The 26,212-nt window shown below is 35.2% G+C and overlaps 1 protein-coding gene across 13 annotated transcripts in view; it reads left to right on the top strand.

Annotated features, from left to right (window-relative positions):
• The window catches only part of LOC114249379 (potassium voltage-gated channel unc-103), a 42,613-nt gene extending 16,922 nt beyond the window's left edge, over positions 1-25,691 (top strand). Inside the window, exons 1-19 of one of the 13 annotated variants that reach the window (XM_028182916.2) lie at positions 2,062-2,437; positions 4,152-4,573; positions 5,618-5,704; positions 8,351-8,498; positions 8,694-8,875; positions 9,762-9,779; positions 11,295-11,449; positions 11,519-11,632; positions 11,721-11,842; positions 11,920-12,038; positions 12,572-12,762; positions 13,261-13,403; positions 14,107-14,300; positions 14,886-15,014; positions 17,047-17,191; positions 18,265-18,342; positions 18,551-18,936; positions 19,014-19,265; positions 19,634-25,691. In XM_028182916.2, the coding sequence (XP_028038717.2) occupies positions 4,325-4,573; positions 5,618-5,704; positions 8,351-8,498; positions 8,694-8,875; positions 9,762-9,779; positions 11,295-11,449; positions 11,519-11,632; positions 11,721-11,842; positions 11,920-12,038; positions 12,572-12,762; positions 13,261-13,403; positions 14,107-14,300; positions 14,886-15,014; positions 17,047-17,191; positions 18,265-18,342; positions 18,551-18,936; positions 19,014-19,265; positions 19,634-19,801 (2,880 nt within the window). In that variant the 5' untranslated portion in view covers positions 2,062-2,437; positions 4,152-4,324 and the 3' untranslated portion in view covers positions 19,802-25,691. Of the gene's footprint in view, positions 1-1,975; positions 2,561-4,151; positions 4,574-4,721; positions 5,026-5,617; positions 5,705-8,350; positions 8,499-8,693; positions 8,876-9,758; positions 9,780-11,294; positions 11,450-11,518; positions 11,633-11,720; positions 11,843-11,919; positions 12,039-12,571; positions 12,763-13,260; positions 13,404-14,106; positions 14,301-14,885; positions 15,015-17,046; positions 17,192-18,264; positions 18,343-18,550; positions 18,937-19,013; positions 19,266-19,633 lie in introns of those variants that run through there. The other 12 variants (XM_028182917.2, XM_028182913.2, XM_028182915.2 and 9 more) reach the window with 12 other exon arrangements.
• The last annotated feature ends 521 nt before the right edge of the window (positions 25,692-26,212 follow it).

Raw genomic sequence — 26,212 nt, 5'->3', positions numbered from 1 at the left:
AAACAAATTAAAAGTTTTAAAGTCTGGCCTCAAGAGCAATCAAAACGGAGCCGTGGGTTTGTCTGTTCTATACATAAGAGCTTTTTTTTTCTCAACAACTACTAGAGCTATCAAATTTAATTTTTAATGAAATATTAAGGTCTACGCCGAAAATCATAAAAATCAAAACATTTTCATTCATCAGAATCAAAAGATATCGCCTCAGTTTGACACAGATTTTTTTTTTGTTTATGTGTGAGAGATATATTTATTCGTATATAAAAAATGAGAACGCTTAAATTACTTTAACCGTAGTAATTTCAGTTACAAATAAAAATGAAGTTTTTTTTTTTATTGCTTAGATGGTTGGACGAGCTCACAGCCCACCTGATGTTAAGTGGTTACTGGAGCCCATAGACATCTACAACGTAAATGCGCCACCCACCTTGAGATATCAGTTCTAAGGTCTCAGTATAGTTACAACGGCTGCCCCAACCCTTCAAACCGAAACGCATTACTGCTTCACGGCAGAAATAGGCAAGGCGGTGGTACCTACCCGTCCGGACTCACAAGAGGTCCTACCACCAGTAATTACGCAAATTATAATTTTGCGGATTGGATTTTTATTACACGATGTTATTCCTTCACCGTGGAAGTCAATCGTGAACATTTGTTAAGTACGTATTTCATTAGAAAAATTGCTACCCGCCTGCAGGATTCGAACATCGGTGCATCGCTAGATACGAATGCACCGGACGTCTTATCCTTTAGGCCACGACGACTTATATTTTTTACAAATATTCATTATGCGGTGATTTAAAAAGAATGTAATTAAAATTAGTTCTGTTTGCTGTTCTGTGATATTATTATTAGTAATAATTTTGCTTTTGTTAGTTCCACTGGAAAGGTAAATGAAACACACAAATCTTAAATAAAAAACTAAAGTTATCTAAAAATCCTAAAACCATTGTCATTAAAACGATAAACATTCAAACTTTATGGTTATAATCATATTGAAGTAGAACTTTTGTTATTTTTTGCTGCCTTCTAAGGCAGAATTGAATTTAGTTTTCACTTATGCATAGGACACAAACAAACCGCTACGTAAATATCCTCACACCCGGAACTTCATTAATTTTCCATCTGATCTATAAATTACAACCGCCTTTGTAATATTTCCCATACGGATACTAAGTTTTTTAATATTCTATGTCGTATATAAAGTTTTGTCATGTTTTAAAAATTCTGGCTTGTTTTTACTGAACACAGCCAATATATGTATTGATCTTACTATATTCTGCCAAATAACATAATTATAAGTAAGACACGAATTCTTCCTTGAAATATTTTCATATTTATGATAATGTCAGCTCACGTTAATGTAAATTATACAGCTGGTAAAATATCGTCCTAATGAGAAATCTGTATTATTTATATAAGTAAGACACGAATTCTTCCTTGAAATATTTAAATATTTTCATATTTATGATAATGTCAGCTTACGTTAATGTAAATTATACAGCTGGTAAAATATCATCTTAATGACAAATCTTTATTATTTATTTATATCAGAATAAAAAGTAGACAAATCAATGAGACTAATACGTACGTAACCGAACAACGTAACTTACATTACATTATATTATTATAAGCGACTCATTATTCGGCTAAAGATATTTAAATAAACCTTCATAAAACGAGGATAATATATCGCTTCATAAGGCATACAGTAAGTATTTGAACCTATCGAAGCTTATAAGTATATTATTCAATCAGCGACAAACGTGGAAACGATTGCAGCAAACAATTGAAATTATTTGACAGTTGTGTCTGCAAGCTTAATATCGAGCAGTCACGTGACCGTCGCGTCGCACTACGTATAGCGAGCAGTATGGCGACACCGTGAGTTTCAGCTGAAATGTTCGATGAAAGGAGGGGGAGGTTGTGCGAGGTCACGCCTGAGTTCGGGTGTTTCCGTCACCGTTCGGGGCTCCGCACAGTCTCGCCGGGCGACGCGCGCACAGCGACCTCTTGCGTGCGCCGCTATTGCCCCATCGAGTTTACGTGCCGCGATCACGCTGCGGACTTTGCCGCTTCACACTGCCATTCAATTCTTATCTTAATATCGTTCGTAAAGCCTCACCTTCAGTCAAACACGTCGGATTTTCTCATCAAAAACACATTGTCTTAATAATACGTTCAGAAAAACCATCGATCTGTTAAAATAAGTTAAAACAACTGAAACAAACCCATGATCGATCGACTGCATTAAAAAGCTAAAACCATTATTACCGTTTTGCAGTCGAATTTTGCAGATTTTGTTGCACGGAGACAAGCTTTCGGTTTTCTTATTTTACATGTTATTTAAGTGGATCTAAATCAACAACAGTCGCGATTTATCGTCAGTGCTGTGCCTTCGAGTGCTTAGTTGAGTGAACAGTGCTTCACACCATAAGAGGTGTTTTTCTTCTTTCTTTTGTTGCGAGCTTTGATACTTATTGTTATTTTGATAATTACTTCTTTATTTTCTTTTACTATATTGTGAAAAACGCGATCCATGCTCGGAGTTATGACTACTATGGTATGGTTTCCTTTGTCTACATTGTTTATCAACATTTTTACCTTTTAGAAAAAAAGGGTAGCACGTTGATGTTATCACATTATGATGCATTTTAGAACTTCGTTTCGGCTTACGAAAAAACATCAACACATCATTTGTTATTATTTGTCTTATTATAATTGCTATGTAGACGCGGTATCAATATTTTTAGAAGACTTGACTGAAGTTGTCATTTATACTATGGAGTAAGAAGCGCTTACATTTATCCGCTACTCGCGTTCGTCTATTTAAAAAAACCGTGAGCTTTTGGAGCGCTGAGCGCTGTATTGCTATTTTACACATAATCCATCTTTTGTACGGCTACCACCTTTTGTTACAATACGCAGAGCATGACGCCCCTCTACCAAACTTAATATTTATATTACTACTAAAAGAATGCTATCAGTTCATGCTGCAAAATTAATATTGCGAAACGAGCTTACGATCGGACATCGGCTACCAAAGATGACGGATCTTGTAGATTTTGACTCTTGCTTAATATTTCATTAAAATACTTCACATAATCCCGGTTATTTTAAAAATACTTAATCATTTCCCTATACAAGCTTACCGTCCATGTATTCGAATAATAATAATATGCTATAGACAAGTCTGTAATTATTGATTATTCTACGTAGTATTATACGAATAGGTATTGTAAAATTTTAGTTTTTTTCAAAACTATTTCTTCAGTATATTATATTTACATAACAATAATTACACAAAGAATTCATTACAATTGTAACAAAGCATATGTAAATGCAGTGAAAACCTTGAAGATTTCCAAAACCATTTCGGATAGCCGTGAAACATTTCTCGGAAAGATGACAAAACAATAATGTTATCGATCTATAACATAAATTCGTAGAAACTGGTAAATGAGTAATAGTATTGCAGGTATTTAATTTCAAAATTTTTCAATACGCTGACAACAGTAGACGCAGTTTACGTAATACCGCTGTTCACACATTTATCAAGAAGCTATAGGTACTATCGATAAATATTTAAAGAAAAAAAATTACTCTGTTGAGCGGCCTTGTCTATGAGAATAATTAAGATGAAAATTATTTTCTGGAATTGCCAATCATCTATCTTCATTATGATGTAAAGTACGTACTCATATTTAAACAAATTGTGTATTGTCCGAGTTCAACATTGTTTAGATGACACTTCTTATTTCATGGTTAACCATTTGTGTTAAGAGCTCCGTGAAGGTTCCGCTCGCATTGAACGTGTGCATAAAAGATGAAAAGCCCCGACCAGCCATTGACATGGTCTGTTGAATGAACCTCGGCCTCGTTCTCCGATTTTCAGGCGCCTTCAGTACTTTGCCTATTAGTCGCGTTCTCAGTCCGCTCCAAGCAATATTCTTAGAAGACTAGGAAAATGTGCGCTTCTGAAATTTAATGAATAACCGATCCAGTTTCGCCTCTAGTAACATTGCTTTTAAGTGCTGTGATTGTAAAACCATACCATTGTAAACATAATTACTACAAATTAACAAAATTAATCTAGTATTTTTACAATTGTTTCCATTACATAATATAATAACATGATATTAATTCGTAAATAGCGAGAGCCAACGAGTTTGAAGTGTAAGCGGAAGTAATAGTCGCATCTATGCAAAACACGGCGATCGCACTTCTCGAGTCGGCGTCAGCTTTCGAGAAAGCTGTGCTGGAATGTGAGCATTTGGAAGCGTCGGAGCACGGTGGGTTTCGGTGAGGACGTTGGTGCGGCAGCGGCATGGAGGAGCGCGGTCCCCCTGACGTGCCGTTGATCGTGACCCCGCCGTGCGCCGGCGCTGGCGGTGCCGCGCTCACCACCTCACGTCGCGTCGCATCCGCGCGCGGCTCCCGCGATGATCCGCCGCCCTCCACCTGGCGCTCCTCAGTGCGTGTGCGCGACACCGGTTTCCGTGGCTCCCGCAAGAGCGTTGTACGCTTAGAACCACCATGTAATGGTCTCAACGGACTACCAGCCATCGGCAAGGAGGTAATTTACTTATCTCTTCGCCTGACTTGTAATTCTCAAAACGCTACGAGTTTTTGTTAATCAAAACACAATTATTTAAATGTGCTTAACTTGTTTAAATCTTTCAATGTTCTTTATTTTTAAATAAAACTAGGTGTATTTTTTAAAGATACTAAAATCAGAATATTGAAGCAAGCAACGCATAAGATTATCATATGTATGTATATATGTATAAACAACGAAAAATATGAAAGTGGCATAATCATTAAAATCGAAGGAATATGGTAAAATTTACTTCATTGCTCCAAAATATGAGGAACGGTTGTCCCTGGCGTTGTGTTTGAGATAAAAATAAATTAAGCTCATAAACATTTAAAATTATGGAACGTAAAGGACCTTACACGGAGATGAACAATACATTAACTCAGGCAGTTCTGTTTAACTCATGTCGCAGTCTTTGCAACAGAGGACAGGTTAGAAAGAGCTTTATATTTTTCTCGCACACCATACTTTGAACAATATTGACTTGCTAAATCTATTATTATTTATTTGTTAAGGAAGTTTTATTATCATATTCAACTATGCATGTTGTAATAATACAAATAAATTAGCTTTTGTAAATGGTTGATAGCGTATCGATTATTTTTAAATCTAGCACTATTTAGCATGTGTTAATTTAAGACAGCAAAAAAACGACATATAACCTAACAGCTTTATTTGAAATCTGCGAACGTTATAAAATGGAAAGGGCCACATTTCCGGAAGACCATAACCGAAACCTCTCTTAATTTTTATGATGTTGGCAAATGTGAAAACATCTCTTGTTGATTGTCCATAAAGATTGTTTAAAGTCAATTTTTACCTTCCGTAAACATATTTTTTTATAATACATCCTGTGGGACAAAAATGCTTACTTACTACAGTATGACTGTAAAAACTAAATAGTTGGAATTACTTAAGACAAATCTGATTGAAACGAATTCTTTTTTTGCAATAACAATTCGTGGTAATCACATTACAATTATTAATGAGTTTTACTACTACCCTTTTAATATTTGTCGACAGGTACTCTCACTGGGAGCGACGGGTGGGCATAAAGGCACAACGCAGCCATCTCATCCATGCACTATCCTCCACCATTCTCCTTATAAGGTAATGTATTTTAATATATGTATAAATAAATATAAATATATATGTATTTAATAAATTATTATGTATAAATGAATGTTTAACGGCCGTCTGGTGTAGTGGTAAGTGACATGGTCACTACACAAGGGGGTCGCGGGTTCGAATCCCGCCAAGGGAAGATGTTTGTATGAAAAATATAAAATGTCTTTTCCAGGGCTATGGATGTATATTAAATATATGTATGTGACTAATAAAAATCTTACATTTATTTCCGTTATCTGTAACACAAGTTCTTTACGAACTTATCACGGGACCAGTTAACGTGGCGTGATTGTTAGTAAATATTTATTATTATATATTTTTTTATCGCTTAGATGGGTGGACGAGCTCACAGCCCACCTGGTGTTAAGTGGTTACTGGAGCCCATAGACATCTACAACGTAAATGCGCCACCCACCTTGAGATATAAGTTGTAAGGTCTCAGTATAGTTATAATTATTTATTTATTAAATGTAAGAGGCTATGTTAATTTTTATTTCAAAGACCAGCGCGTTGGTCACAGTGGCTCGAATAATCACTTCAAACATGCAAATAACATTCTTATCAATATACAGTACTGGCGTGCTTATTTTATAAATTTCTTTAAGAATAACTCTTTTCGCAGTGAGATAAGGCTAAAGATGTATTCATTTTCTTTTTCCTACATGCGGTTCGTTTGTCCCACTCAAATTAAATTCTAAATTGAATAATTAAAATATTTTATTCAAATTTATTTGGATTTTTAATGCTTTTTGGTATACACGTATTTATTTTGGATGCTATGAGTTCGAATCATAGGTTCTTTAAAGTTCATTCTGTGAAGCTCTCACTAAGTAAGTACATATTTGTTTTCCTAAAAGAAAAATCATTGCTTGTGTAAAAATTTTTTTTTTCTGAGTGCAATTTATTTCTTTAAATTATAATGATAATTTTTTGTCAGGTTATCTTGTGAGTATTCTTAAGCCTATATTCGTTTATTATGAATTTAGCACAGCTGTAACAAACACATCTGGGAAGGTTTTAGCGTATGACAATATACATATTGGCAAATGGTACGGGAGCAATGACAATGAATATGTATTTATCGTAAATTTATAGAAGGCTAAAACGAAGCGTGTCGAATATCACTACTATTTTTTTCCCTACCTAATCCTAAGTTGGTAGCCTAAGAGGTTATTCCAACTACGCGCGGCCGTTAGGGGGGGAATCACGGGGCTCAACCAGAGCGAACTTTCTAATAGTTGTAACGAGAGCAGTGCTTCGCTGAATCTACCACCGAATTGCCATCCACTGAGAAGATCCGATGAGAAACTTCGTGGTTTGTGTCTATGAGACTAGTAAATTATAAAGAGAACGATCTCAAGAAGGGGCGTCGGCACAACATTTATCCACAATTTACTTTGATTTGGGTTAAAGGTTTGTGACCATCCGAGTGTCTGACTGCTATCCTACTCGAAAATAACAGTCCTTGAACTAACTGAAATGCTGGATTATTTCGCGGATAATGAGTGGTAGCTTAACATAAAATTATGATTGCTCTGACCTCACTAAGCTGTGTACATGAAAAAGTTTTTATGAAACAAATTTATCTTATGTTTTCCCAATAATGGTATTTAGAAATTCCTCTTCAATGTTAAGAATATTTTCTCCATTAATCAAACTAAATTAAAAATAAAGGCTTCAAATGAATTTCAAATGAGAAGGTTTCATTTTTATTTAAAAATCGTTTGTTTGACACGACAGTTCGCAACGTTTTCCAGAGAATTGATAAAAAGTGCTCATTCGAAACCATCAGAATTTGTCTAGCATAAAAAATACTTTATCAGATATACCAAAATACCGTGTACTTACTTACATTGCGAGTTAGTAATAAATTCAACTATATTTCGCTGCGATTAAAACTAAATATATGTAAATACATACATCTTGAAACTATATATATTATTATGTTGATGGTAGTATGCCACCTTCCCCGAGATATCGGTAATAACTGTAAAAGGTTTCAACAGCTCTATCTATTCACGCTAACCCACACATCGCTGAACCAGCTGGAACGTAGTTTTGCTTTCGCAAAGAAAAGCTTAATCAAAGATTTCGTGTTCATAAAAACCATTTACAAACAATACAATGTATGGCACATATATATAATTGTTCTATAAATTATCCAAGAAACAATACGTACATTAAGTTATATACCAGTTAGAAATTCAAATTCTATTTATAGTATACGTTAGGAATACTCAAGAACGATGTACGGTTTACACAAAACTTGATATCAAATCCACGGACGCCGCAAAGTCTGCGGTGACGAATACGGGGATGGAACGAAATGGCAGGCACGTGTATATTCTTCATAAGTTCAATGCCTCGTTTAACCTTCAAACTAAAAGACAGCCTTCGAAAACCATCCTTTGTTAAGAAATAACGCTTACATCAGAAAATTCGACTGGCTATACATCAGTGAATAGTATAATTTTCCAAATAACAAACAAATACAAAACATAACATTTATATGTACGTATACATTTAGACATCAATACTTATAATTGTATAATATTTTATTCTGGTAATTGAATGTTCATACAGTGGGGACTTTTTTTTAATAAAAGTGTATCGCTTTCAATTTTTCAGGCCGCTTGGGATTGGTTGATACTAATATTGGTTATCTACACGGCAATATTTACTCCCTACGTAGCTGCCTTTCAACTAAATGAACCCGATTTCGACAAGCGTTCTCGAAGCTTCGGCGAAGATCCCATTGTAGTTATAGATATGATAGGTAAATTGTGTTTTCTTTCATGAGTATTTGTATTTGATAAATGTAACAAGGGCTAAGATAAACTAAAGATGTAACAGCACTTTTTGTTAATAGGTAATTTTAAAATACGTCTGATGTTTTCAACTACATAATATGTAATTCGCAATTATCACAATTTCTTACATTACTCGACAATGGCTTATTTACTTTTTTCAGTCGACGTGACATTTATAATAGACATCTTAATAAACTTTCGAACAACATATGTGAACGCTGCTGACGAAGTGGAATCCGATCCTGCGAAAATTGCCATGCACTATCTACGCGGCTGGTTCGTCATAGACCTCGTAGCTGCTATTCCCTTCGATCTCCTGCTGTTCGGCACCGACACCGATGAAGTGAGCCCTTATTACCAATTTACATTTTTTAGATCTCATCCGACACACTTACCCAATAAAATGTATTAGACATTAATCGGAGCATAACACATCAAACATAATACACACGGACTTGCCGAGGATTGCACACTGTTCCTGTTTCAAATTAATCTTACAATGCTTAAGACTTACAATTAAAAAGATCACTAAAATTCAGTTTACTTTCCTTGGTAAAAAAAAACACCAGACAGTCAATTGTCCGAAGAATATATATAAAACGTGTAAAATGGGAACAAAACTTATAAAATTTCAAGTAGAGATGAAATGGTCAACGGTTGAGGCCATACATTACAACAAGATTAGGGTGAAGCACGACAGGTACTGCAAAGTGAAGGGTAAAATAGGTCATAAGAATATGAAAGCGAACTAGGTCAAGTTAGGGTTACACGATACCCGTTTTAAGACGTGGCATTATACTTACAAGACACACATGCATAATATTTATGTCCTGATTCGAATCGAACAGTTCTTTCGGACAAGTGAAGCTCTGAATATAAACACGTAGTGATGGAATGCAGTTATAGCAGTTTTCACTTTCTGCGAACTAACCACCATTTCACTATAACTATCAAAACGATAATGCTATTTTTATTAATTTGGTAATAAATGTATCTATAAAGAGATATTAAAAAATCTTCTAATGTGATAGGTATTTCTTATTTTCCTAAACTTACTATTACTGAGTTTGCTATTTCTTTTTATTTAATATCAATCCAATCGCATTAATTTTGAAGTTACGATTAAAATTGGATTCTTTTACTTTTTAATTTTTTATGTTTAGTATTGCAATACATAACCCGAAGGTGGGTGCGTATTAAGTTTGTAATCCCATTTCTTGTTACAGCAGGGGCTGGAAAGTGATGAGGTATACCATCTTTGTGAACTACTTTTATGTTGCTGCCACTCAATTTTATTGAATTTTATTTTAGTTGATATGTTTTTCTCATATCCACTAGCCATTTACATTCACTAAGCGTATGCATTTATGGAGGATACGAACGCTTCCTCTAAGCAAATATTAATCATTTAAATAAAACACTACGCCTTTTCAAGGCTCACTTGCTACTCGTATGTCACAAGCTTTGACGCCGACAGATTTAAATATTTAGTGCAATGAATGAGCAATGTCTCTCAGCGTAGATGCCGCCCTAACGAGAGCATGTAAATTACTTTGATTACAGAGCTTATTGAAATTGTTTTATGCGGTGATATAAACAGAATGTGCTGACTCAAACAATTAAACGTAAAAATAAGACGACGGTATTCAAAGTTATTTTGAGTTCAAATAATAAGTCAGTAAAACGAATTATAGGTTTTTTTGTGTTGATTATTTTTAAACTTTCAAATTGAAATATATGAGAAATTGGCTTAGTGGTCAAACAACAACGGAAAATTTTGACGAATCATAAATTCATTAAGCTTTTCATAGCAAAAGTGCAAAACCAAGCATCTGCACTTGGCTTAATAGCAAACTATACGCTCACACTTCCCAGACTAAAATTTTTGTACAAATCAAGGAATCGCCTTTAATCACAACGTAAATAAGAAGCACAGACTTTAGTACTGTTTCAGACTTTATGTACTTTCTAAAAGCACCCACCTTACATCAAGCAAATAATAAACTAATTACATTTTTTTTTCTTTTTTTCTTTTATTACAATTCAGTTCACTGTTTTCATTATTCATTTAAAAAGAAAGTTGGTAAATAAATTATGTTTTGCTGTTTATAGGACAAAGAAAATACCATAGAGTTTTTATTTGTATTTTCTATATTATCATTGATCATTATTGGGATACAAAATTCATCGAGTTTATCATTGCTTTCATATTGAAAGAAATACTACTTTTCTGGGACATTTAGACGGACAATTATTAAGCTTAGCAAAATTTTTTTATCGTATTTATTCTGTATGCATTCTAAAACATAAAAAATAGGCTTAGGATAACGACTTGTATTCCAAATGTATCAATCATTTAAAAAACTAGATCAAGTGTCAATTGTATATATTATGAAGTGAACAGTTCCCGATTCTTATGACAATGTTTTTCGGTAATTACTGTCTTTCGTCACGTGTCTCTCAAAGAACAGCAATCTATTTATTATGCACCGCATTATGTACGAAGCTAGCTAGCTATTAGTTTTGAAAACAACGCTTAAAATATTGCAGTTGTGCAAGAGAACGAATCTAAATTTTGTTCAGCAAGGCATTTTTAGACAAACAAGTAATTTTGCTTAGTTAGCGTGATTTTCGCTACGAAGCCTCGTTGATGCTACTTTAGTTACGAGCGACCGTTTTAATAACGCTTAAAATTTGCGGCTAACATTTTCGTTAATAAATATTCTGCATGGGGAATGCTAAGTTATTTTTCCTTTTTCCAGACGACAACTCTCATCGGTTTACTGAAAACAGCGCGCTTGTTGCGACTAGTTAGAGTCGCTCGAAAAATTGACAGATACTCGGAATATGGCACCGCTGTCCTTCTATTGCTCATGGCTACGTTTGTTCTCATCGCACATTGGCTGGCGTGTTTATGGTTAGTTAAACATATTGTATACACACGTATTCGGATAAATAGTTATTAATTTATTTAATTATATTCAAGGTATGCTATCGGCAGCTGGGAGCGACCGCAGCTACACGCTCCTATAGGTTGGTTAGATGCACTCGCTAACGATGTGCAAGCTTCCTATGACAATTCAACCGGCCCCTCTATGAGGTACTTATAACTTTACTATCATACTGAAGCTGAGAGAAATACATATTAATATACTGATTATATCATTTATTTACATCAATGTTTTCAGATCTCGTTACATCACCGCTTTATATTTCACGTGCACTTCCTTGACGAGCGTCGGTTTTGGAAATGTAGCTCCTAACACAGACATGGAAAAAGGTTTCACGATATTCGTAATGCTCGTTGGCTGTATGTTCCCAGTTTTTTTTCTTGCATAAAATATATATTTTAAGTAACAATCATTCAATTGGATCGTAATCTTTCAGCACTTATGTACGCGAGTATTTTTGGAAATGTTTCTGCGATTATACAAAGGCTGTATTCTGGAACAGCACGATACCATACACAAATACTTAGAGTACGAGAATTTATCAGATTTCATCAGGTAATCGGAACATCAAAGCTTTGGTAGTTTATAAATATAAAAAAGGATTAGCTTAAAAGTGTGCGTAAATTCTTGACGGATAATTTGAATGAAACTTATTCAATGAGATGGACTGCCGTCATTGCCAATATTTATGACATAGAGTATATCTAAAAATATTACAAATATACTCATTGACAGATTTGGAGGAATCCAAAAAAGTTTTATTCGATATTCCCTATAATGATTTGACAAGCTCTTGCTGCTATCAATAATACTTCCCCGTCATCCATCCGTAGTAGTATCCTCATCTTATTTCCTACTTAACTTCCTCTGTTTCCTTTTGTAACTCTTACCTTGGGTACGGAGAATAAGAGCTAGTTGTAAACTCGCATAGTACTTACCGCCCTGTCTATCTTTGCTGCGGAGAAATCACACATACCATGGAATATTATTATACTTATTTCTATCATAGTTTTCAATCAGGAATGTTCTGCTCTCATTAGGTAAATTTTATTTGTTAACAAATTAACAAAAACATACTCGTTATTTAGATAACCAACCCACTAAGACAACGCCTAGAAGAATATTTCCAACACGCGTGGAGCTATACAAATGGCATCGATACATCGAGCGTCCTGAAAGGATTCCCCGAGTGCCTCCAAGCTGATATCTGCCTCCACTTGAATCGTAATTTACTTGCCAGCTGTTCAGCCTTTGAAGGCGCCAGTCCTGGATGCTTAAGGTATTTTTAGTCTTATCAAAGTATTCAAAGTAAATAAAATTATTTGAAGTCTTATCAAAGTTTTTTTTTTTGTTAGAGACATAAAGTATATTTTATTTAATATTAAATTTTTCTTCGTCAATGAAAACAGAGCATAGGCCATCTTGTGTCAAGGGATTGCCGAAGACAATATTAAAATGCTATTATGTAACCCGAAGTCGAAGTCTCAGTAGCTTTGGAATAATGGTGTCTTACCTTCTTAATCTTCGAAAGGAACATGACTACTTTGTGGTCAAAATAGGCAGAAATCCTGTGGAACTTCTATCAATCCGCCACCAATCAACCTTCCTTCTTCAAACGATGCTTATGAAGAGTATTAAATGGTAGGCAGCGGCTTGTCTCTGCCCCTTGGCATTGCTGAAGTCCATAAGCGACGGTAACCATTCACCATCAGGTTCTCGACTGCCTATATATGTCAATAACAAAAAAATTAATCTATAATTATATTCATGTTTTCAGAGCCCTCTCCCTAAGATTCAAGACAACTCACGCTCCACCCGGTGAAACCCTAGTTCATAGAGGAGACGTTCTGACCTCCCTATACTTTATTTCGCGAGGATCCATTGAAATACTCAAAGATGACATAGTCATGGCCATTCTCGGTAAATATCAATCAGCAAATAAAAATCGTTCCTGAACAATTAATTCGATTGTTATAAAAACTTGGCACAGTTATTATCTGTTATTATTAACCCCTCTATAGAATATTTCTATCAACTAAGACGCGCGTATACTTTGACGATTTTAAACACATATTATGTACATATTATTATATTGATAATCACAGCGGAGTGGTTGGATTTTTTTTATTGCTTTGGCGGATAAAAGTTCTCCCAGCGCACCTGCCCATGACACCAACAAAGTAAATGCCGTCACCTACCTTGAGACATAAGTTCTAAGCCTCAGTTCTGTATTACGACGGCTCTAATTATCAATTCAAAGCAGAAGGCATTATTACTTTACAGCAGACTAATATGCTGACAAGACGCTCTACTACCCAGGTTTCATTAGTTTTTGTGTTAATTGACTACCTGTTGTAAATTTATAAGGGTGAAGATGTTCAGATATTGCATTTCATTTATAACTTAACTTGTTTTTTTTTGTTTATTGCTTAGATGGGTGGACGAGCTCACAGCCCACCTGGTGTTAAGTAGTTACTGGAGCCCATAGACATCTACAACGTAAATGCGCCACCCACCTTGAGATATAAGTTCTAAGGTCTTAAGTATAGTTTACTTGTGCTTGCTTTAAAAAAAATAGTTCTACGTGACTTATTTCTTGGCTTAGTTCTTGTATTTATTACAGGGAAAGATGACATTTTCGGCGAGAACCCGTGCATTCATGGAACAGTCGGTCGTAGTAACTGCCGCGTGCGCGCTCTCACGTATTGCGATTTGCATAGAGTTCATAGAGACGACCTGCTAGACGTACTGGACTTCTATCCTGAATTCCGCAACTCCTTCGTTAATAACTTGGAGATAACTTACAACATGCGTGACGTAAGTTTTTGAATAAAGACGTCCATAAATTATCAGTATATTTTTTTAGCTATATATACAAATCTAGATTTAAATAGACATTAAATTAGCTAACATTAAACGGGTTTGTTTCGAAAAACGCTTTTTCGATGTGAAAAAGGGTCCAAAAATATGGGATTATCAATTCAATACTTAAATAGTTTTATAAATAAAATGAAATAAATATCTGCCAATTCGAGCGAATCTATACTCGGATTGTTAATATATAAGTGTATGTATCTATGTTTAATTCTTTGGCATATTGTTGACAAGCCTTTTGACGTATTTCTACGTTGACGTTTGAAGTGTCAGGTCTTAGTTGTAGAAGGGACATTGAAAGTGTGGAAAAACCACAATCATATACCTAACCAAAAAGTATTAAATTAAATAAATTCTTAAATGAAACAAAAACCGATATATTAAAAATAGTTACTAAAAATCGAAATTTACGGTAAGTAAGTTTAAGTAGGTTTAGGTAAGTTTAGTAGTAGGTAAGTTTACCGTTCATTTATGAAGCTATAGGGCTTTTGTATGATGAAAGTTTATTTAAGTGAACTCTTTGTCCAGGAGGAGTTAGGTGGTATAGAGCCGCGACGCCGGATGCGCTACGAGAATCCTTGCGACGCGCGTCTCCTGCGCGAAGCGTACGCGCGGACAACACGCCGTCCCCACACCGAGAACTTCGCTGAAAAAATGGTACGTGCTTCAGTTTTATGTATAATTGCTTTCTAGCGCCGAATAACACATGCCTCACGTATGGTCACCGTTGCTCACGGACGTCATCACTTAATAACGAAATGAATGCTCTGTACATCAGTACATATCAGAAAACATCGCATAACAAAATCATTCTAGAGTTGGATAGTACGTGACAAGAAATTCCATGAATGAAGGCCATGAATAGTTCCAAGAGGGTTGAATTTCGTAGACGTAAAACTGACGAGATTATTTCAGACTATTCGGGGCATTTACCTATTACTGTCAACTAGAATTAAGATCGAGGTACATAGATAGACGTAATATGTAGCGTGCAACACTAGCACACCAAGTCGCGTAAAAGTTAGTTCATATTTGTATGGATTGGGATCGTTTTCCTACGTTTGCCGCTAAGAGCGCTGTTCCAACTGCATACAAAATTGGGCTAACTTTTACGCTATCGAATACGTTAAAAAACTCGCACTAAGCACACTGATGTCAGTCAACAAGATTCGCGCGCCAACTTAAGTTTAAGTTTCGAAGTCATCCGGTGCATCTATATATTAATACGTGAAGCAAAAACTTTGTATCCCTTTTTACGAAAATTGCGCGGACGGAGGAGTATGAAATTTTCCACACTTATAGAGAATATAGAGAAGAAGTGCACAATGCTAATATTTTTTTAAAATAATGCATAAATGATACATTAAATCAATAAAGAAAATATTACACACACTACATACCATGTATTTGACGCACACACGCATGCATACTATTTATTGTCAAACTTTTGTTCTTGATGTCTGTTGTCAAATTGAGATCAAATATTGTTTGTCTTAGTTAATATTTGTTATAGTGTAGTCTTGGCGAAATTTGTGATTAAAGAAGTATAAAGTACAATCATAATAGTCTACAAACTTACAATTCCAATTAATTATAGTCGAATTTCGACTACTGCGGGACCTCTAGTTCGTATAACTATATAGCGATGCAACGGTGTTCGAATCACGCAGGCGGGTACCGATTTTTCTAATGAAATACGTAGGTACTTAACAAAAATTCACGATTGACGGTGAAGGAATAATATTTGTACTAGAATATTATAATAATATATGAAAATTAATAAAATGTTGGTATGTAGCATCGATATATTATGTAGCTCCCGTCTCATCAAGCAAGTGTTCCAGTACTAACTATATATTTACTTGTTATATGATTAGTCTCTAGTTCACCTCATCTACCCTTGGATCTCCTTAAAGAAGCGTCGTGAACTCTTTGGATTAATCTTATCAGTTACCATGCTCCACGACCTATCTGTCCAACAATTTGAAAAGCTATTCTAAACATGCTTTTCTACCTTTCTCTATTCTGCATCCTAATCTCTTCCGTATAGGGCACGTAGTAAGCCTACTATGATTGCCACAAATTAATCATGCTGTTAATGGTCACAGGCAATAAACTTCAAACGGTTCAACTAACTTCAACATTCTTCCAACGAGGCTTGTGGAGAGTATTAAGCGGTAGGCAGCGGCTTGGTAGCGGTATTTGTTACTCAAATAGAATGAAATACATAAACCTTTCCCTGGGATAAGAATTGGCTTCTGCAGTGGAACTTCGTTTCTCTTTGTATTTTGTACCGTATGTTCCATGGAAAGTTCTCTGAGGAATTATTTGAGATGATCCCATCATCTCGTTTTTACCATCGCCCCGCTCGCCACCGAAGTAGAGCTCATCCATATTACTTAGAACCACTGCGCTCATCAACAATGCGCTTCCAGATATATTTTTTGTCATGTACCATTCGGCTTTGGAATGAGATCCCCTCTACAGTGTTTCCCGAGCGCTATGGCATGTCTTTCTTCAAACGAGGCTTATGCAGAGTAATTTACGGTAGGCAGCAGGCTGTTTCTGAATCTGACATTGCTTATGTCCATGGGCGACGGTAACCACTCGCCATCAGGTGGGCCGTATGCTCGTCTGCCTACAAGGGCAGTAAAAAAAAAACAAAAAAAAACTTTACGAATGATTTTAGGACTCCCAGTGCAGCGATGATGAGACCGAATCACCCGCCAGTCGCGGAATCCTCGAGTTTTCTGCGGACAAAGCCGGTCAAGATGTGACCCCGCTCAATTTCAACTTCAGTAAACAGCGTTCCACTACACTTAATTCCATAACAGGTATGTAATGAAGAACTCAAATAATTATAATCGTCTTCTTTGGATTTTCACAAAACCCAAAATAGTCTACAAAGCCCGCTCGATTTCGGCAAGAATGCAATGCATCACACGGGCCGCATGTTTTCTTAAAAACTCTTCCTCTATATACTTAGTTTAGAATATTATGCAACAATGAGACAATATGCGTTTGACGTAATTCATTTCCCCTTCTATCCATTAAAACCGAGTTAAGTATTTCTTAATGAACCTTTTACGAACAACGATGTCTGTCTGTATATAACTTTAGTTATTATTTAAATCAATAATACAAAATTTCTATTTACCAATTATGTAATTCGCAAAAAGTTCATACATTTTGAAGGATTAAGTATTTATAAGTTTAACTTTATTTCGGCGCAAAGAAATATCTAAATAAATAAAGCAAAATGAAAAACTGTTTTTTTGATAGTCCGTTTTAATTTATTTCAAAATTGCTATGAACATTTTGCAAAAAAATATATTTCGTATACTTTGCCAGATATGATAATTTGCGATGTGGAGTTTAGTAAACAATAACAAAATATAATTATCCCAAAATAATGTTTTTAAACTGTATTTAATTGAAAACACACAACAATATTCTTATTCGCCATGTTAAAATTAACTATTTTATTTAACAAAATGTCCACGAATCGGTAACGCTACGTGAAATTCAAGCAAACACACCCAAATTGTACATAAGAACCACACATTATCGAACACTACTGCCACTCTCAATGCAAATATAAATTCATTGTATATTAAATCATTACCAAACAAACTCCACGAGCAAACATCGACATATTCAATAGCAAGTTAATTTGATTTGAAGCAGCATGGAGAAGCTTTTTTCTTATTATTTATCTGTACATCGGTAATACGGGAATGAGGATACGGCATGGAAAAAAACAACAACTAAGAGTTAGTTAAAATTTGGGTTTTTCGCATATACCAAGCCTATGGCATCGTTGCAATGAAATTAATGAATGGTTTTGATGCTATGCCCGTATCCTCGAGACCTCCCGCCCCGCTCTGAGCGCGGCCCTTGTGTGCAGGCATGCTAGCGCAACTTAAACGGAGCTTCCCAGACCTCTACCATCATAAAACACATCAGCCGCTACACAACAAATATTGTAAGTATAACATAACTAACTCTACAGTGCATGATATTATGACGTTGTTGTTTGAGAGTACTATACCGATTTCATACAAACTATGTGTTCTTAACATCAACAACGTTCAGTTACATGAATTGAAATTAAATTGAGACAATAGACGTTCAAATATGTATATATGTAAATAAAGGTAATGTAACGTAATTTGTATAATTTTCTTTTTCAGCTCAATCAACTCCTCAGACGTACCGAGGCCGGGCTGGTGTTAGGCGGCAGTCGTCAGTGGGTCCTTTAAATGACACTTCCCCACTGACAGGCGGAGCGGCGGCCGGCGAGGCGGCGGTCAGCACGCCTGCACACAGCGCGACATTACCAGTCTCTAGTCTCAGCACTAATCCTAGCTCGTATTATACCAACGCCTCGCCTAGCCCTCCGGCAGTCCCAGCGCCACAACATCATTCCTGCGACGATATCTTAGCGACGCCAGCGGTGCCTTCTGCAATTCGAACGCCATCTTCTCGTTCTGCACCTCATTCTGCTGTAAATCTCCACCAAACAGGTCGTCCCGCCGCACTCTCTATCTCTACTGAGAGAACACAAAATGCAGGACAGGTACAAGCTCACTAATGCGACTGGTTTTTCATTGAATAAGCGTTAAAAATAATCTAAATTGTGACGTGTATTTACAGGACAGTACATCACCTCAATACCAAAATGTCGGGACAGCTGCTACAGCTGCCTCGGTGGCGACAGTTTTAACGAGATTGGAAGAACTAAGCAGGCGCGTCGCTGTACTCGAAACCGGTCTCACAGCAGACGTGCGACGTATACTACAGTTGCTACAAACCCGAGATTGTCCGCCTCATCATAACGCACAACCAGCACAGACGCCTTCCCAAGTTTTGCCAAAAACTTCGCTCTCGGTACCCCAGACAAATGAGGTTAGATACTTTACTTACTAGACTTTATTGCGTATAATGTACAGGCTGAATTTTACAAATGAGAGATGTTTTTTTTTCTTTGAAGTGCCCGTCTGGGATGGTATGGACATGTGATGAGACGAAATGAAAATGAGGTTGGTAAGAGAGTGTTAAGTATGAATGTGGAAGGATATAGAGGAAGAGGTAGACCTAAGAAGAAATGGATGGATTACGTGAAAGACGAAATGGGTAAGAGGGGAGTGAGTGAAGAAATGGTATATGATAGAAGAGTATGGAAGGAGAAAACATGTTGCGCCGACCCCAGGTGACTGGGAGAAGGGCAGGATAATGATGATGTTGTACGTTCCTACATAAGATTTTTTTAACAGTGGGAATGGAACTGGAACTGTGATCGCGATCGTGAACGGGGTGACCGATATGTTCGAGCCGAGCGGGCGGAGCGAACTCCGGGAGTTCAGAGATCGGCATCGGAGCCGCACGCACCGGTGCCGCCGGCACTGCCTCCGCCCCCGCACTCGCACTCGTTCTACAGGTAGTGTGAGGCGGGCGAGACGAGCGCTCCCCGCTGCCGGCCCTCGGCGCGCTCGCTCGCAGAGTCGGCCTCGTGCGGCTCGCTGGTGGAGACCGCACCGGCTCCGCCTGCGCGCTTTCACTTCTGCCGGCGTATCACGCAATCCAGGTTCAACGACGCCAGAACTTTCCTGTGAAGCGACCACGATCCGATACATGGACCAATTTTGTATTCCCATTAACGCCTAAACTAACACGTCCTCGCGATCTCGCGCAAAGGTGGTCTTTCCACCTGATAAGAGTCCATTTGTATTATATTTTAAAAGACAAGAACGACTGCCTTTAGTAAATTTTAATACTAAAATTACCTGACGAACGGAACTCCTTCGAATTCGTCAGTGGATAATCTCGAAATTTATAAAGCTAGCAAGCACAACGTAAGAATGTTTAGAAATTGGAAGTAAGAGATGGTTAATTGGGTGCTTTAATTTTATGTAATTTACAGATTTTAAGAAGAGTCATTTTTTTTTATATCTAACAATTTAACGTTTCCTCAATAGCACTATCTGACGGTATTGACTCTTACCTTATGTTATTTATGGGATTCCATGTAATTACAAGGAACCTTTGATATAACATGACTCTGTGCATTGAACACGATTAAACGATAATTTAATGGTGTATTATGGTTTTGCTTGTACCACAATATAATCTATGTGTAAGTTTCAGGTTAACCGAAAGAGGCTTAAAAGACTGACAGACTACGTAAATACCATGAACTGTATTTCCAAAAGAAAGTACTTCACCTATGAATGCTTTCTACCCGTCCTTGCTCCTTGCCTTTACAATTTTAGCTAGTTAATATCTAAAACTGTGCTAGACTAATTCACGAGACACGATTTGTCAATAATTGTAATATATAACGCGAGTTTCAACAACTGTCTCATGTTAATTAATTTCATACATTCCTTTGAGTATAATAAATATCTTCGTATTTTTATTTATGTAGGTTTTATTAAAATTGTGGCTCAAAAAGTTGAAGTTACGTTTTAATGTGTAACGTAGTTATGGATTAAGAATTATCGCCAACATAAATATCATAAGAAGCAATAATAAAATCCACAATAAATTAAGGGTAAGGTAAATCGTATCCTATAATTATTCACGTAAGGACTACGAACACCTGTAGTGAGTTGTATTAAATAATATATTCAGATAGTGCTATACAAATAGGTATCATTTATTAGTTCTCTGCCAGCATGTCGGAATTTCATTATTTTAATAAGATTCATTAGATTCACCTTCAAGTACTACTAATTAATACTATCACTATTCAAACAAAACGCCTGCCAAATAACAATGTATTCTAAAATGAACCTGTTTCTTGTGTTCTTTTGTCTTATGTTGTAACTTCATTCATATTATCGCATCACATTTTCACAAAACAAAAAACTTTGTCACCTATTAATGTATAGGTATGTACATACAATACAAATGATTGGCATTAAACTTATGTTATATGTTTGATGTTGTTGGGACTGGGATAAGAATAAGTTAGTTGACTCACTCGAACCTCCTTTACGCACTTTCGATTTCTCACATTCTTGAGAATTTTCTATGCATATTGATGAACAATATTCAGAAATAGCACCGGCGCGGCGCCGTGTTTTTATTTTTTACCGCCATTTTTGCGCTCGTTGTTTCTCTTGAAACGTCCATAGATGGCGTGGACAAAGGATTGGAAAAGGAATTAGGAAAAGAAGTCCCAACAATTAGCAAAAGACAAATAAGCTTTAACACATATTACGTACATTTCCATTTATGATAGTTTTTTTTAGCAAATTAGTTAAATAGTTAGAAATGTACTTCCAGTTTTGTTTATATCGTCTACATTTATTATATGTAGTAGAAATGGCGAAAACATACGAATTATATCCGTATCATTGACAAAAGCTATTGCTTCACCTTCGAGAGCAAAAAAAGTAAAAAACTGTAAATATTATGGAATACATATTAATTATATTCTAGTGGGTTTGTAAATTCGTCAATTCCTAATTCACTTACTTTCAATACAGTTACTTTTCAAATTCGATTTAGAGGCATTGTTATTGCTTTTGTAGATTTGAGAAATGCTATCGCTATTTGAGATTAGTACCTATCTACCTATACTCTTGTATTCGAACTATGAACGCAGTAGTACCTCAGACCAAAAGAATACCCTCTATTTTTTTGGTCTGAGAGTTCTATTTAATACTTAAATTAGATGTTAAATACAGATCAATGTTAGTCAGCTTGGAGCGTTTATCACATTAGTCAGTCCAGAAAAGTAAGTTCTATATTTAATCAGCATCCTCCTCTATAAAAACAAATCACTTCAAATCTCATAAAATAGTTGACATAAAGTAGTTACATTCCATTATCAATTTAGAGAGGTTTCATGTAACTGCAAGGAAGAACACCGTTTGTCTTTATCGCATAGAAAATATTAATAATATTAAATTCCATACTAAGAGCTTAAAAAACACTTTTACATACAAGCAATTATAATTTTGGAAATATTGCAAGCTTTATTTCTGACTGACAGAACTGGTTACGTCTATATTACACGGTTCGCAAACAAAACATCAAAAACCAATTAAATTATTTTCTGGTTAATGTTACTATTCTTAAAAATGCGAAGTTTTAGCGCTTAAGCACAGGGTGTATTCGTTCATAAGTCATAAACTTACATTTAATGAGGTATGAAGTAAATTTTAAATAACTGCTTACAATCGATATTTTACTGTAGATTGTAATTGTTTAAACTCAAAATATCCGTAGAATAGGATGTTTCTGAATGTTTGGGAAATTGTCCTATAACTGTCACTAATAACAGCACTATTCTAATTACTATTTTCAAGAAGTATTTCACACTTAGATGAATACTTCCCTAAAGAATCCTTTAAACAAGTTATCAAGTTGCACAGTTTTTATCGCTAGTGTGCTGATAGAATAAATTATAATATTACTTCGTTGACATTGGTAAGATTTAACATTAAGTAGTACTAAGTACATACTTAAGGAATAAATTCTTAGGTACTAAGGTACTCTAAAGGTACTTTGGAATAAATTCTTATGACAGATGATCCGAAATGAGCGATGAGCAGGCCTAAAAGCGCAAGTTAATGGAATAGAAGCTTAATAGCAAACATCTTACTGACAGTTGTCTCTATCGTTTATTTATTTCTTCTCAGATTTCTAATAAAAGAAAAAACTTAGAAAAAGAGTTCCAACAATACAATGCATTGAAAAATCCAATCACTACGAATATCTGCTGAGAAAATATTACTCTAATTAAGTCTCACAACACTCTTCTAACTTTTACGGAACGCTATAATTTTCATTTTAAAATTTTGTACTTTAAGGTAATTTTATGAAAATATTTTTCTCTGTACGAGTGTTTTCGTCTCTATTGATTGATCTGCAAATGCTTCTGTTAAAGACTTCAAAAAGGTGCTTAAGCCGAATGCCTGCTAAAATATGTGTATGTTTGAAAAAAAGTCGAAAAAAATCCCAAAGCAAGGGAAATCCGAACATCACGATTTCCATAAAACATTGTTCTAAAAATCTTTACTAGATTATAAGTGTAGCTCGGTAAGGAGACAAATTGCGAAAATTCTCGCTAGTTTCGCAAATCGTTGCCTTGAATTGAACTAACAGAGAACTGGTTGTCTCAGCTTCGAATAATGAACACAATTAAATAAGTATAATATTATAGTAAGTTAAGAATTTTATATTTTAACATCAGCGCAAAGTTATCGCGTGCATTGTATTTTGTAATTTTGTCTGTGATCAAAGTCTTATATTGTTAAGCTGAAAATTAAGCGCACGATTGTTTTGTAATGCTAAAATTTTTCATACGGTGACGTTACGTTCAATGCTCCATTTTAAATGTAATTGATGAGTTTTGACAAAAATAATTTCAAAATGATTTTGCTCTAATACGTTCTGGCGGCCTCAAAAATCTAGGTTAACGAGTTAGAAACTCGTGTTTCAAAAATGTTTGGAATGAAATTCACACACATGCTCGCAACTTAAAGCGGACACATTAAATTTCTTGCCTCATCGGAAATATTATCATGTCAGAGTTGAGAACGAGCCTGGACTCGGCTAATAGGTACCAGCCGATTTGGCCCAATTCCGCTATTTCTCACATATTGCAGATTCAGACACTCTGTAATAATTCCTTCAATGCAATGTCTATTTTTCTTAAATTTATGTATTTATGGCGATTAACTCTTCCCAGAACTGTTTTTTGTTGTTAAAAAACATTCATTGTTACCTAATTTCCACATTATTTGAAAAAAGTAAACATATAAAAAGCCGACACAAACTGAAGAGTTACAAAAACCTTCTTCCACATTTAGCTTTCTTTGGATTGTTATCAGATTTTGAGCTACGGGTTTGTTTAAAATGAGCCTATAATTCATCAAGGAATTTGTTTAAAGTCAATTACAAAATACTTTTCGAACAACATTAAAGGAAGAGTGTTAAGATTTTTTTTATAAATATGTCCTACATATGCTCATCGCATTAGTACACATAAGGATTGATCATAACATGTCACGCGCATACGCATCGGCACCCTTTAGATTCTACGATAATGGCAGATAAACGCCGACTTTCAAAATTTTACTCAAGTGTCTAAAACTATATGTTCAATATTACCACAAATTTTAATTATCCGCTAAATGTGTGAATAATTTGGAGCTTCAAATTAAGCTTTAAAGTTTTAAATTATCGTTTCTGAAAAATAAATTGTCATCATTTTACAAAATTGTAAATTTTGATTTGTTATTGCAGGTATTTGTATTCTATTATGCCTAGAAAAATCTGTTATGTCATGCATGTTGCGTCTTGGCGATTATTTTATACTGGATATCTGCTGTTCGAATATTACATGGTTTAGTGTAACTTCATTTTCAGAAGCATTGTATCTACTTCAAAATTTAAAAAAAAGCAAAGATTTTTAAACAGTTTGATAATTTTGTCAGGGTTCCTATATTTATTATTGAGTTCTTAAATTCGGCTGTACGTATTACATTTTTTTTAAATTATTAATCTATGGGTATAAAACTACGAACATGCATTCATTTTGATGGAATGGATGGGTTGATATGGAAGCTTTAAAATGTTTCAATACTATAACTGCTGCATTAAATTGTTTATCGAAAATCAATACAAGTTTTTTTGATAAAAATGCCTTCGGATTTCAGCGTCACGTTCAGAACAATTTAATAATATTGAAAGCTGAAAGCTGAAGTTATTTGAAAGAAATGAAACCTGTTTAAACATCGAAATATGTAGTACATTGTTAGTATGAACATTTTAAATATGACGTTACTATATTTTGTTTTATTTTCCTAATATTATTGCATTTTATTTGCAACTGGAATAGATTTTATACGTAATAATATTACTACTTACTATAATAAATCGGTAGAAACTTAGCTATGTTCTAAAGACCATAACAATATATGGTCTAATGATGAAAGCGCAGTTTAAAAATTCAATTCCTGTTTTCTGAAATCGTTACAATATTATTATTATTATTATTTACATTAAACATATCGTCTATATGACTTGCATAGTTATTAAGCACTGATTAGAAAATTAATGTTCTGGACAAACGAAAAGCCACAAATTTTTGCTTTAGATTAATAATTTTATACATTGTATTGTACATTGGTTCATTATTGTTATATTTATTGTGTAGTTGTCCATGTAAATTATTACCGTATGCATAATCCTAAGTATATTTGGATCGTTATGCAAAACGCACTTATCACATAGTAAAACGTTTGGACGCATTAATAATAACGCGCTAAATTGTCATGGAAAATGTTCAGTGAAATAAATATCACGCACATGCGAAAATTGTTTTTTCATTCTGTGTGTTGTGCCCTTGAGTTATATCGATTAAATAATTTTAATAAAAATGAGAAGTATTTAACTCTCTTGAAATTTTAGATCTAGACAGTAGAAAAATATAATTTGTTTTGTAATATATTCTGACCACACAGCTTAAGCATGCTATATTATTCTATCCATACAATGATCTAAACCCCAAGAATAATATCGATGATCGTTGTCGAATAGATTCATAAACAATGAATCGAAATTCTATGAAATTCTTCTAAGACTCGCCGAAATAGCGCTAGTGTAGGAAGTAGAAATGGTTAATATAATGGAAGTGGATACTGCGACCCCACTTCGATAAAGCGGCACGACACGAGAACTCTCTCATCGTGGCCGCCGGTAACTACATTCCCAATCCTGCGGACAGAATGGAAAGCAGTCGACGTCGCCCCAAACAAGTCATTTCGGATTCTCCCGATCCACCAACGATGCTTTTAGGTACCTACCTCAAGCATCGGTCATCGTCCTCGTCGAACCCG

Source organism: Bombyx mandarina, chromosome 15 (genome assembly GCF_030267445.1).
Source record: "Bombyx mandarina strain Sakado chromosome 15, ASM3026744v2".
Classification (NCBI taxonomy): Eukaryota; Metazoa; Arthropoda; class Insecta; order Lepidoptera; family Bombycidae; genus Bombyx; species Bombyx mandarina.
This window is presented reverse-complemented; position numbering and strand designations above follow the sequence as displayed.